The sequence below is a fragment of the Barbatula barbatula genome (assembly GCF_947034865.1).
Source record: "Barbatula barbatula genome assembly, chromosome: 2".
NCBI lineage: Eukaryota > Metazoa > Chordata > Actinopteri > Cypriniformes > Nemacheilidae > Barbatula > Barbatula barbatula.
This window is the reverse complement of record NC_136767.1, coordinates 13,918,334-13,931,582: the sequence shown is the minus strand read 5'-3', so window position 1 is coordinate 13,931,582 and position 13,249 is coordinate 13,918,334. Positions and strand designations below refer to the sequence as shown.

Here is a 13,249-nt window from a genome sequence, read left to right as displayed (position 1 = left end):
GCAACCAGAAATCATGGTGCTAAGATTGGTTCAGTGTTTTTTCCGCTGAACTGACACAACACCAAAATTGAGCATAAGACTCTTCAGACATCAAGAGAGTGATGCTTGATTTAATCTCAGTATGAGTCCTACAGGTCCTTGTGTATGCAGAGGGGGAAAAGGTTTGCATGAAAGGGGTTTGTAGATATGTGTGTGTGTGTATAACAATGTCTCTGTCTGCCAGGTTTTTGGGAACGCCCCATCGAGTACGATGCACGAGAAGTTCTCAGACCTGCTGCAGTTCACCACGCAGGTGTCCAGACTGATGGTGACCGAGATCAGACGGAGAGCGTCCAATAAATCAACAGGTACTTTATCATATGCGCACTTATGCACCAGATATGCTCTTAACCGTAAGGCATTACAAAGACATGTTCCAGTCTGTATAATTGTGAGTTGAAGTAAAAGGTCAGAGGAATGTTTGCACAGTATTTCCCAGCTGTTTTGTATGTATCCTACAGTTCTTCACCAAAGAAAAACACAAATGTTTTATCACACTCAATGTGTTTTTACATTTTTACAGTTATTCATTTACCAAATATAAACTGTTGGTACCCCCAAAATGTCCGGCTCTCTTTAATGAGACACTTTGAGCTTGTTTGTTAGTCACAGAATTTTTATTGAAGCGCCATATGTTTATGAAATATTGCTAATTACATATATTAATATTTTGACTGCCTTATTATTTGTATGGTATAACTTCCTTGAATATCTGCTTAAGAACTCTGTCGTGTAGATGTAATCCTGATTGGGAAACACTGTGTTAGCATATTAAACAAAGGGTGTGTTCACACTTGGCCGTTTTGGTTCTATTTTAACTTACTGGTGCGATTGCTCTGCTAGTGTGATAAGCTTGTGGAAGACCTCAAAAATAAAGCTGTGGGATTAAAGGAGCAATACATAGATTTAAGTGGCAACTAGTGGTAATAGCAACAAACGGCTCGCTCCACCCCTCTACCTATATTTCGAAGCACTACGACAACTGACACAGGACAAACATGCCATCACGTTTTCGCTTTTTGTTAATACGTTATCTCCTTCGGCAGATTGTTAGGTTACAACTGCTGTAAAATACAACATGGTGAATTCCATGCAAGGGACCTGTGGTGTATGTAGATCGAAAACGCTCAGGATTAAATGCATTTTTCTATTTTGGTCGTGACCAATAAAAACAAGAGAAGTGTGAACACACCCTTAAGTGTGTTAACATTTTAAGTGTTCATGTTAAATTGCTCAGGTTTAGCCCGTGCTTGCTTATAAATATTACCATGATATATTCTTGTTTGCATAGCCGAGATGTCAACCAGGTTTTATTGTCCCCGTATTTTTCTGCTGTGGACACACTGAAGTGTGTTGGCAGCTTGTCTTGGCACATGATGTACAGTTATGTTTATTTTTGGTGATGAAAGCACCAGTACAGCATATGCTGAGAGACTTATAAACAACACACTGAGCATGTCACGATACAATAAACATGCGCTTCAGCCACATTAAACATATTCTATAGAATTACTTGTATTTGATATTGTTTTGGAGTAGAAAATTCGAAAATCCTTTCCCTTATGAATTCGCTGGAGTATCTCATCTCAAATTGATATAGCAATGGATAATAGAGATCTGTTACTGTCTACATTTCATCACCTCTAATTGACTCAGCGTCCTTCCCCAGATGAGGCCAGTCACACACGAGCTGACGTGTGAAAATGGATTTGATCCATACTGTCAAACATGTCAGTGATTGTGTTTATGTGTGTGCTCCTTCCACAGAGGCCGCCAGCAGAGCCATTGTGCAGTTTCTGGAGGTTAACCAGAGCGAAGAGGCGAGCCGAGGCTGGATGCTCCTGACCACCATCAACCTGCTGGCCTCCTCCGGACAGGTCTGTGTTGTTTAATGCACTCCAGATTCAACAAATAAAATGTAACACTTGATATAGGTACAGCAACTAAAAATAAGCAGAGAATAATTTCATCATTTTGATTTGCGCAAGGAACAAGATCTATAAATAGATTCATTGACTCAGCAGTAAAAGTCCTAGCCTCAGCACTTATCCACACTAAAAACGTACTGTCGTCTATGCTAGGTTTGCTCTGTCGACACCTGTCCACAGATTTGTTCCTTGAATATCAAGCAGCTGGTGTTGACGTGTGCCTTGTGTTTTTGCAGCTGAATAAGACCCCCTTATCTCTAGTCTGACCTGGACACTGCCCTATTCTTTTACTGGGGGATTGTTGAGCCAGGTGGACCGATACGATGACATTTCCATCACTGTGCTGTCAGGCATGACCATTGAGCTTTTGAGGCTTGACCTATGCCATCTATCTTCTTGTGAAAAATGGCTTCTCCAACAATAGTTTTAAAGATGCTTTCAGGCTAGACTTCACATAACCTTTTTCACTGTTTCTGGATAGCTTGGCGACCTTGATTGGTTGAATTTCTCTGGTTGTCCAATGTTCAAGCTTACAATGTGTTAAAGGACTATGGATCAAGTTTAGTTTTAAGTTTACTTTATTTATATAGCCACAGGGCTGACCAAAGTGCTTCACAAAAAGACATAGCAACATAGAGTAGACCAAAACAAAGAACTTCCACTATTCAGGGTCACTTTGGAGGTGTTGCCAACATTTGATGTGGTGGACCAGATTATCTTCTGTCAGTCTGGATAACTGATGTTTTAGGTCACTTGAACGGTTAAATTAAATAACAGACATGGTTACCTTTTGGATGGAGACAACTTGACTTTGCATTGGGTTGTAGGGTTGTAAATGGTTAACAATATCTTGGGTGATTGCTCTAATACAAGGGTATGATGTTGTCAAAGGCACTCCTAAAGGATGTTGGTGAATGTATAGATGGTTTCAAAGAAACTCCCTCCAGATTATTTCAGATAACAAGCGAAATAAATAACAAGTAAATTACATTAGCTAGCAAGTTAAACGTATGTATGGTCAGTATTATTTTCGATTACCAGTAGAGGAAGCGTTACTCGGCTAAACTTAAATGAGAAATGTAACAAATTAACATACAATAAAATTCAACAAATTGTTAATCTAATACTATATAAACAATTATATATAAATTCATTATACACTGTATAAATAATATAAATCAATACAAATTAATTAAAATACAAAAAGTTACAGTACATTATTGGCCACATGCCAGACCAATTAACAAATACAGACCGGAAGTTTACTTTGGGCCGGTTATGCGTGTCCGATGAAGCAGTTATATGTGTTATATGTACTGTTCCCATAAAAATGTATCTCGTTTTAGCAAAATGCTCCAAGGTAAAGAAAAATAACATGGTACCAAAAAGTAATATGGTGTAAATGAGTAAGTTGTTTATTTATTTGCATGTTTTCATAAAGGGGGTACGTCATTATTTAGTTGTTTTGCCAACAGACTTTAATCTCTCTGAAGTCTGTTGTTTCCCACAGGTCTAATACCGAGTGCAGAAGTGTAGATTTCCTGTGCCCTAATGAGTGTTCTTTCTCTCACAAACACTTAATCTCTGTTTTTATTTTCTCTCCTCCTGCATTTACTTAGAATATATAATCAAAACACTTTCATCTGATCATGCTGCTTTTCTTCATGCTGCTCTCGTCTTGAAACCAAGAGCACTGTAATAAACCAACACAGAAAGCTGACATCTTCAAATACATGCCCTGCAATTTATGAGAGTTTGCCGTAATCTGCAGGACGAGCTTGTATTACATGGACATGTACCACTATCATTTCAGGCAGGATACTTTTGAGTTTTTGAGGGGTAAAATATGTTTGTATTCTAAGCTGCGAGTTGGAGACAAAACGCAGTGCTCCTGGTAACACCCCCCGCCCCTCAGAATCAACAAAAGTCTTTTCTTTTCTCTTAATAAGAAGAACGCTCTTCATGCTCAACATTCCCACTGCACCCTCACGGACGCTCGTTCTCTTGTCTTAACATTTTTCCCACTGAAGAGACTTGCATTGCTGGTCTGTGAGAAGTCCTCCAGCTCTTATTCGCCAGTGGTCAGGTGGTATTTTCCTGCCTTTGACATTATCATGTAGCGGCTGTAGATGTCGTGTACACTTGACCCAGGACCATGTTTTCTGCTGGCATAACCTCATGCTATAGTTGGATGAGACACGCTTTCCTTGAGAAGGTCATACAAACTATGTCTCCCAAACATGCTAGAAATGTTTTGTCATGTTCTAAAGGATCTAAAAGCTCATGCAACTGGGTAAAAAAAAATCACTGAGCAAAATTAAGTTTAGAGGGATTCATTTAGGGTCGAAAAACTCCCTAGTGTTGCTCCCGGCATCCGAGAGATTTCCAGGCCAAAAGTACTAAAGACATTGTTAAATTGGTCCATCCACTCATAGTGGCTCAATTGAATATTTTTGAAGCCACGAGAATGCTTTAAAAATCTTTGACCTATATATTCTCCTCTGCGCGTTCACGAGAGCACCTTGACACATGCACATTCGGTGGGGGCAGATGCCGGCATTCTGACTGACAACTCGGAAGAGCAACTCCGTGTTCACGAGCTGATGCATGCTGTATATAAGCTGAACTTCGTGAAATATCGGATGATTTTGATTTTGAGGAAGACTTGTATTTTTTTGCCCAACCTAATGTGCATACGTCAACGTTTTCTTGTGAACGCCTACCATAGAATGACAGGACAGAGGAGAATATAACGATTAAAGTAGTTCTTTTGGATTGTTTGATTGCTTTAGCGTTCAGGCATACTACCACAGAACCTTTTCCAAGCCTTCAGGTTCTGCCATATCAGAGACTTTATCTCATGCATTGGGTCACACTGAGATTGCTATTTCTCACACATGGACCATAAAATACTGTGGTCGGAGGCTTTATCACTGTGACCTGCCTTTACCCAAACTCTCTAAAAATGCTCTTTTTATTTTTGTCAGTTTTATCCTGACAGAAGTGGTTTGAGACCCATACTGTGCTTCCTGAAATGAAACTGCAGATATGCTTCAGCTGTGTCATTTGTGTGAGAAAGTGAGCGTGACAGTGCTGTTATGCCTTTCAAACACTGCTGGGATTCTTTGGCTACATCTCAACGTCCACTTTGGGGTGATAATATTGGATTTGGCTGTTTTTGAGCCTTTGTGGCATGTTTTTGTGTTGCAGCCTGTGCATACGGATTCAGGGAGAGATAAGTGCGTGAGAGTGTATGTGTGTGTGAGAGAATAATTTGCCACCCTATCTTTTTCCTGACTCTTAAAACCAGTCGATTGGATTTTATCCTCTTACATCAGTGTTGCATTGGCATCAGTAGCAGGATGTGGTGTGATTAGTGTCTGAGCCGTGACGGCTGCATGTCACACAGTTGAGAGAGTGAAGATCTGACCCGCCTGCAGCATCACATCCACCTGAGCCCCTTTAGAGCCGAGCGATGACATCATCCCTCTCCCATATGTGGATGTATTTTGGCAGCAGCCGTTCAAATCTTTCATCGTTTAATGTTTGTATGGTTGCATACAGAGTGTTGATTTTAGGCAGATTAAAGAAATGACAGCTGATAAACAGAAAATTATTGTGCATTTGTACAGCTTGTATTGTCAATGGAAGTGTTCTGAGAAAACCTGCAATAATATAATGTATTCTACATATGTCATCATTTCTTTTTTTCCTGCCTCTACTATATGTACTAATATGTATTTTCTGTAAGCTTCTGTTCAACAATGCAAAATTGTGAATAGTGCTGTAGAAATTAATTTGAGTAGAATTGAATAAATGGGATTTTGAATGCCCAATATTAACTGATTATTCATATACAGCCTACTGTATACATCTATAAAATTTTCATGAACTGTATATTTATCACAATTTTCCTGTGAAATTGCAGTTTTACAGAAAATAATTAATAATAATTACATGTTTTTTCTGTTGTAAGGACAAGAATCAGTCAGGTATTCAAGTTCACATTGAGGCTTTGTTGTAATCCCTATTTCACCATTCTTTAAACTCACAGATACAATGATTTTCTCACAGGGTCTGAGTCACAGGATTGCAGGAATTTAATCCCATTTGACTCGTTGATTCTTCTATTTTTCTTCTCTTTACATAGTCTAGCTACCATAATTCTTAAATATTAAGCACTTTGAAGAGTCATTTAGCTAGATACAAAATTAATCTTTACACCGTGTCTTCGTTTCATGAATGTTTAAATATAACTGCTGGTTACCAGATTTTGAATTCCTTCTGATCTGTGCTTCTACAGAAAACAGTGGACTGTATGACCACCATGTCGGTGCCCTCCACGCTGGTGAAATGTCTGTACTTGTTTTTCGACCTCCCTCACATGCCTGAAGTTCCTGCTGCCACCCAGACTGAGCTTCCTCTGGCTGACCGCAGAGCCCTGCTACAGAAAGTCTTTGTGCAGGTCTGTCTGTTCATTTTTATATTTTCCTCACAATTATAAATGTAGATTTCATTGTCCTGTTAGAATAAGATTTAACTGTCACCATATGATTATAGGAACATCATTTTAAAGTATTTCTCCATTCATTCCCGATTTTCCGTTCAGATCCTGGTGAAGCTGGGCAGTTTCGTTTCTCCGGCAGAGGAACTTGCTCAGAAAGATGATCTACAGCTGCTCTTCAGTGCCATCACCTCCTGGTGTCCCCCCCACAACCTGCCCTGGAGGAAGAGCGCTGGAGAAGTTCTCACCACCCTATCCCGGCACGGCCTCAGTGTCAATGTCGTCAAATATATCCATGGTGAGCTCTGGCGATAGTTCTCTCTTTAAGCCCTATTGAATTTTCTTCTAGATACTGATGTGCATTGATGTGTAATGCTGGGACGGATTTGCTGTTCGAATCCTGTAAACCCAAGTAGCATTTAAACCTTACATAACCATAAACACAAACGACAATTGTGCCTTTAGGTTTTTTAAAAGGTCAGTTTAATATGTGCTGCCTAATTTATAAGATGGTGCACTATCATCATGACAAAAAGTGTTCTGGCTCTCTTTTACAGAGAAAGAGTGTTTGTCAACATGCATCCAGAACATGCAGCAGTCAGATGACCTCTCGCCTCTGGAGATTGTGGAGATGTTCGCTGGGCTCTCGTGCTTCTTGAAGGACTCAAGCGATGTCTCGCAGACGCTACTGGACGACTTTCGCATGTGTCAGGGCTACTCCTTCCTGATAGATCTTATGATCAGGTGCCTGAGCTGTGATTTCTGATGGGTTTTATCGTTTTTTATCGACACTTTAATGCAAAGTCACATGTGCAGTCAAGCTTACATTTACGAGAATGTGCATAAATTCATCCGTTCAGAAAGTTATTAAAAAGAATGCTTGTAACCAAACAGTTTTTGGCCTCCATTGTCTACCATGGTTAGAAGAATGACAACGGTAGACAAAAGTGCCCCAGAACTGTTTGCTTTCCTACAATGTATTCTTCAAAATATATTATTTGATGTTTATCAGAACAAATACATTTTTAAAGCAATGTTTCCTACCATGCTAGTAAATGAAGACAGAATTTTCATTTTTGTGCGAACTCAAGAATAGTTTTATATTTATTATTTATATACTCTATTCTTTTGGATGTAAACAGAAAAACTATTTTAAAGCATCAATACAAAAGGTTTTTGCACATACAGTCCGAAATGTTCTTATACGTTTTTTGTATTTGTTATGCAAAAGATTTGTCACGCACAGAAACCTTGCAAACTGAGCCCGTTGGGTAATAGCAAAAGACCCTGACCCTGCGTTTCCCTCTGCCTCTCCCCTATTCTCTCTATTGACAGTACCGATAGGCTGTCCTCACTCTGCCTGCATTTTCTTGCATACCTGTCAACACTCCCGTTTTTCACACCTATCTGCCGCCATCCATCCATTTTGTTATTTCTCCCGTGAAACAGTATTTCAGTTAAGTGAACGGACCTTCGGAGACCACGAACAGCCCCTGGAACCCCAAAACCCCCAAGTCTCCCAGTCCGGATTTTGGTAATGTTGCCCAAATGTTGAGTTATTGTCGTCTTGCATTTTGCACCGTGGCTAGAAAATCAGTACATACTATATTGTTACCAAGCTGTTCCGCAGTCTTCTGCTCATCTTCCACATTCTCTCTTTATATTCTGTCTTTGTGAAACGCACTTTGTTTCTCATACAGTACTTTGTGCTGCGAGACAAAGTGCACTGACGCCATCCTGGATTTTGGTGCTTTGGTGCTGATTGTCAAAACACCTGACAAAATGCTTGCTAGGGATGCGAAAAACCCCCCCAGAAAAACGAACCCAGTCTGATTTTTTTTAATGACGGACGAAAGATTACGAGGCATCTGTGTAAATGTGATTGACACAGCGTGAGGTCGTATGAATCTTTTTTCATGCGAAAATTTCAGACTCTATGTGCAATTCCCTTTAGAGTAGTTCTGGATTGTTCAGCATTGTTGCTTGTAGTTTTTTTTTTAGCCTTTGCCTTAAAAATGCATTGGATGTTAGTAATTTTGATATAATAATAGGCATCATAATTCTTGACAGTTGATTTTGATGATTCTGTTCTTACTGTGCCTTTTAGGTTGGAACAGGCCAAAGAGGATGAATCCAAAGATGCTCTGAAGGACCTGGTGAACCTGGTGACTGCTCTGACCACATACGGTGTCAGTGACCTGAAGACAGCTTGTCTCACCACCGGTGCGCCCTTCCTGCTTCCAGGTTTTGTGGTTCCCCAGTCTGCCGGGAAAGGTCAGTGCTCCATGAAATGACAATTAGCATGTTGACATGTTATTCACAGCACAGCTGGCTGTGAAAGCTGGTGAAGAGAAATTCCGGGTATGTTGAACTTTAGCCAGGAAACATTGAGATATGTTCATATGGCTTGTTTGCTATGTAAAGATTTACAGTTCTTCGCTGCTAAAAAACTGTTAATAAAAGGGATGTCAAAGCGGTAGCCCAGTCGTAAGGACTCCAGACACATATACATGAGCTGTTGGCTCACGGGGACCTGCGTTCGAGTCATGTCCCGATTCCACATTCTGTCTCCTACCCTCATGTTCCTGTCTGCCTCCACTGTCCTATGGATAAAAGTAAAAATCCAAAGAAATACTCTAGGATTTGGAATTTGTATTAGTGGTTCTATATTTGCAGTCATTCACATATTTTAAGTGAATATACTTTCTCTTCTTGGTGAAAATATCTAGATTTTTCTTATTTATATAATATTTACGTATATATTGTTGTTTATTGCTTTAAACAATGCACATTGTTACAAAACAGCGTGAATACTTAAATAAATACTTGCTTGTTAGAATTGTGTATAAAACATGAAATGTATCATTCTTTTATCAGTTTTATTTATCCAACTGTAAAAATATTTGTTTAAATATAGGTAAGCAACTTTATGTTTGCGATACCCATTACAATAAATATTTAAACAACAAAGTAGTTTGAAATAAAACACAATTTCAGCAATATACAGTCATATTCATCTCAGCATTGTAATTTATGTGATGTACCGTAGTATTGTATTTATTTGTGTATTATATTAAAATTTGACAAACATTATGGAAATTATACACATGAAAGACTCCTTATTACAAACTGGCAGAATGATTTAACCTCTCTGTCTAACCCACTGAGTGAGATGAGCAGTATTCTTCCTCCCTGCATCCTCATTTGATTTATCAACCTCCTCATCTGCGTCTGCTGCCTCTCATGGCCGCCAGACTAGATTACACTGTTAATCACACAGGAGGGGAAAGGCCTGTGCTTTTGGAGGAAGAATTAAACCATTAGTGTTCACTGGCTTTAAATGGCATTAATTGGACAGGAGGAGGCAAACAGCAGACACCTACTGTGTAATCTGGTTAGGTTATTTGTTTGGCCTGTTTGACGCTTCGCTAAGAGCCATTAAATGCTGTAATTAAAATAACGCCGGCAGATAATGTTATTTATGCACCCCGTCACATCAAGACTTCCTCTTTTCCAACAAGCCAATCAAAACCAGTTTATTCCCTGCGTGTCTTATTTTAAAGCTGACATAAGCACTGTGTTGAGAATGTGTTTTTAATGTGCAGGGTAAAGTGCTTGCTTATGTTGCTGATCAATCATGTGATCGGCTGACATTTTAATTAATATTTATACTGTGTACGATAATAAACTCATGTTAAAGAGCATGTGACTGTTCAAAAGGACCATATGACGGTGTTAAAGGGATAGGTTACTCAAAAATGAAATATTCTGTCATTATTTACTCACCCTCATGTCATTTCAAACCTCAATTACTTTTTTCTTCCGCAGAACACAAAATATATTTTAAAGAATGTTGGTAACCGAACAACGGTGGCACCCTTTGACTTGCATTGGTTTTGTGTCCATACACTAGAAGTTGTTTCTTGATTACCAACATTCTTCAAAATATTTTCTTTTATGTTCTGCAGAAGAAAGAAAGCAATACAGGTTTGAAATGACAAGAGGGTTAGTAAATGGTGACACAAGTTTCATTTTTTGGTGAAGTATCCCTTTAAAGTGCTGTCTATAGGGCTGTAGCATCACAGTGGCGTTATAAAGTTGGCTAATTGCTCAATATTTTTAATTTCTCCTCTCAGGCCACACGGTAAGAAACATCCAGGCCTTCTCTGTCCTTCAGAACGCCTTCTTGAAGGCCAAAAGCGGTCGGCTGGCTCGCATGATCCTCGAAGCCATCGCCAACATCTACGCTGCCGACTATGCCAACTATTTCATATTAGAGGCGCAACACACGCTGTCGCAGTTCGCCGAGAGGGTGGCAAAGCTCCCGGAGGTGCAGTCCAAGTACTTCGAGTTGTTGGAGTTTGTGGTCTTCGCGCTCAATTACGTACCGTGCAAAGAGCTTTTCAGCGTTAGCGTGATGTTGAAGTCGAGCACGTCTTACGGGTGCAGCATCACAGCCACTCGAACTCTCCTCAAGCTGGTACGCCACCACCCCGTCTTCAGTGATGTCTTTCGTGAGTTTGGACTGCTTGAAGTGCTGGTTAACCTGCTTCACAAGTATGCAGCGCTGATGAAAGACCCAACTCAGGCACACAGCGAGCAGGGTAAGATTGAGCTCTTGTGAACTCCTATTTTGAATAAAATGTGCACAGAGTAATAATGGAAATAATGTTTGTTTTTTTACAAAATCTATGTCAATTGTAAAGTAACTTTAACTGCAACATTTAAACACGTACATAAGCACCAAGGTATGTATATGACACATAAAATATTGAAGATTGCATGACTAAACCTTAACATCCTGCAGGCTGTTGCAGTTATTATCCCGTTTTCCAAATATGTATCAAAGTGACATGATAATATCATCTAAATCCGTTACTATACCGAGGTTAAGGAGGAGTTATGCTATATTTGTGTATCTGTTGCGTTTTCCGTGTTAACTAAATGCTTTTTCACTCTTTTCTCTCTCTCTCTGGTCAGACGATTCCAAGAACAATGTGGCAGAAGAACAAAAGCAACTTGCCTGGCTTGTCATGGAGACACTCACAGTTCTCCTGCAAGGCTCAAACACCAATGCAGGTACAAACTGTCACAATATCAGATGCTCACTACACAATTATTGTGGCCTGAAGAATTTACAATAACGATTTCAACACAATATGTCACAAAATCTGGTCTAGTAAGTGGCCTTGTTACGTGTTGTTTTAGGAAATTGTCTATTAATGAAAGAATTCTGTAAATTGACGTTTGATTGTTTTTTGGTGCATCAATGTTGCGCTGCACTTTGCGCTGTTCCCTTGTTAACCACCTGGTGTCTTCCCCACATGCACGCGCACACACACATACACATGTCCGACTCGACTCTGTTGACTATAGGAAAGACATGAAAATTCTGATTCGACTTTTTAAATCCTTAGTCGAGGACACCCCAGCGGTGATGTGCAAGAAGAACACAATGAAAGTGATCCGTTTACAAGCTCCGCCCACAACACTTGCAGTACATCAATAATTCTCTTTAATGTCTTAAGCAAGTTTATCCACCTTGAATAGAAGTCTGCCCTCAACAGGCCAATTTAAACTTCTGTATAGATACAAATACTAAACATGAATAATTTATTCAAGTGCTCTCATAAAAATATGACCTTCACATGTCTGCTTTAAAACCTTCTCTTATACAGTAATATTTAGTATAAACTTAAGTACTTAAGCTTGAGTTACATTGCATGCTTGTATTCATATTGGTCTCGTTTTTACAAACAAACTGTTTTTGCAGTTATTGATGGAATGTAATCGATGAGAAAGCTGATGATGTATTGAAGCTGGATTATTCCTTTAAATCTCTCTCAGGCCCTGCAGTAGTCTCACTTGTAATGCTGAGTCAGGCTTGTGGAAATGCTCTTAACTTCATTTCTCTTCTCTATCACCACACTGACTCTCACAGATGCTCTCATGCTTTATTCATTATTAGACGGTCTGAATGTTACTAGCATAAAAAATTATTTGAGTCACTCCAAATGTTCATACTGCGCTGCTGCTGAGTTAATCATCAATCATTTCATTTCAGTGTGACAAAGTACCACATTGATTTATGTGACATTCTCTTATAAGTTTTAAACAGGGAAAAGTATAGCTCTTGTTCTGAGCAAGTTGCAGTTAAATAATGTTTTTCTCGCAATGTCTCAGGTCTGTTCCGTGAGTTTGGTGGCGCGCGGTGCGTGCACAACATCGTGAAGTACCGTCAGTGTCGGGAGCACGCTCTGATGATCATTCAACAGTTGGTGCTGTCACCATCTGGAGACGATGACATGGGCACACTGCTGGGCCTTATGCACTCTGCACCGTCAACAGAACTGCAACTCAAAACTGACATATTGAGGGTGAGAATGCGCATTTCTAACTTGATATTCATGTTCTGTTGAGATTGACTTCACTTCTTTTCTCAACGTTTGTCTTTGTATATTATGATCCTAGTGTCCAGTTTGTGAAACTATGTGCCCAGTTTGTAAAAAAAGTTGCAATTCATTGAATTTATTATATTTGGATTTATATGCTATTGAGACCTAAGCCAAACCCAAAGTAGATACTACTTTCTAGTGTAGTTCCAAAATCATGTTTTTTATTATTGTTATCATATTTTATTTTGTAGTTCTTATGGCTTAAATCAAAACAAACCAACTGCTTATCTCATTTTGGAACCAAACTCTTCAAATATCATTTATAACCTTTTATTCGTGTTCTATTTGAAACCAACAAAAACACTGAAACTAAGAATAATAAT

General features: G+C 39.2%; 1 protein-coding gene across 3 annotated transcripts in view; it reads left to right on the top strand.

Annotated features, from left to right (window-relative positions):
- The window catches only part of wdfy3 (WD repeat and FYVE domain containing 3), a 60,753-nt gene that overhangs the window by 11,921 nt on the left and 35,583 nt on the right, over nt 1-13,249 (top strand). For all 3 annotated transcript variants that reach the window (XM_079479400.1, XM_079479399.1, XM_079479401.1), the window contains 9 exons: nt 224-347; nt 1,807-1,916; nt 6,271-6,432; nt 6,577-6,769; nt 7,029-7,215; nt 8,579-8,745; nt 10,608-11,075; nt 11,452-11,550; nt 12,655-12,848. In XM_079479400.1, coding sequence (XP_079335526.1) covers nt 224-347; nt 1,807-1,916; nt 6,271-6,432; nt 6,577-6,769; nt 7,029-7,215; nt 8,579-8,745; nt 10,608-11,075; nt 11,452-11,550; nt 12,655-12,848 — 1,704 coding nt within the window. The remainder of the gene's footprint in view (nt 1-223; nt 348-1,806; nt 1,917-6,270; nt 6,433-6,576; nt 6,770-7,028; nt 7,216-8,578; nt 8,746-10,607; nt 11,076-11,451; nt 11,551-12,654; nt 12,849-13,249) is intronic.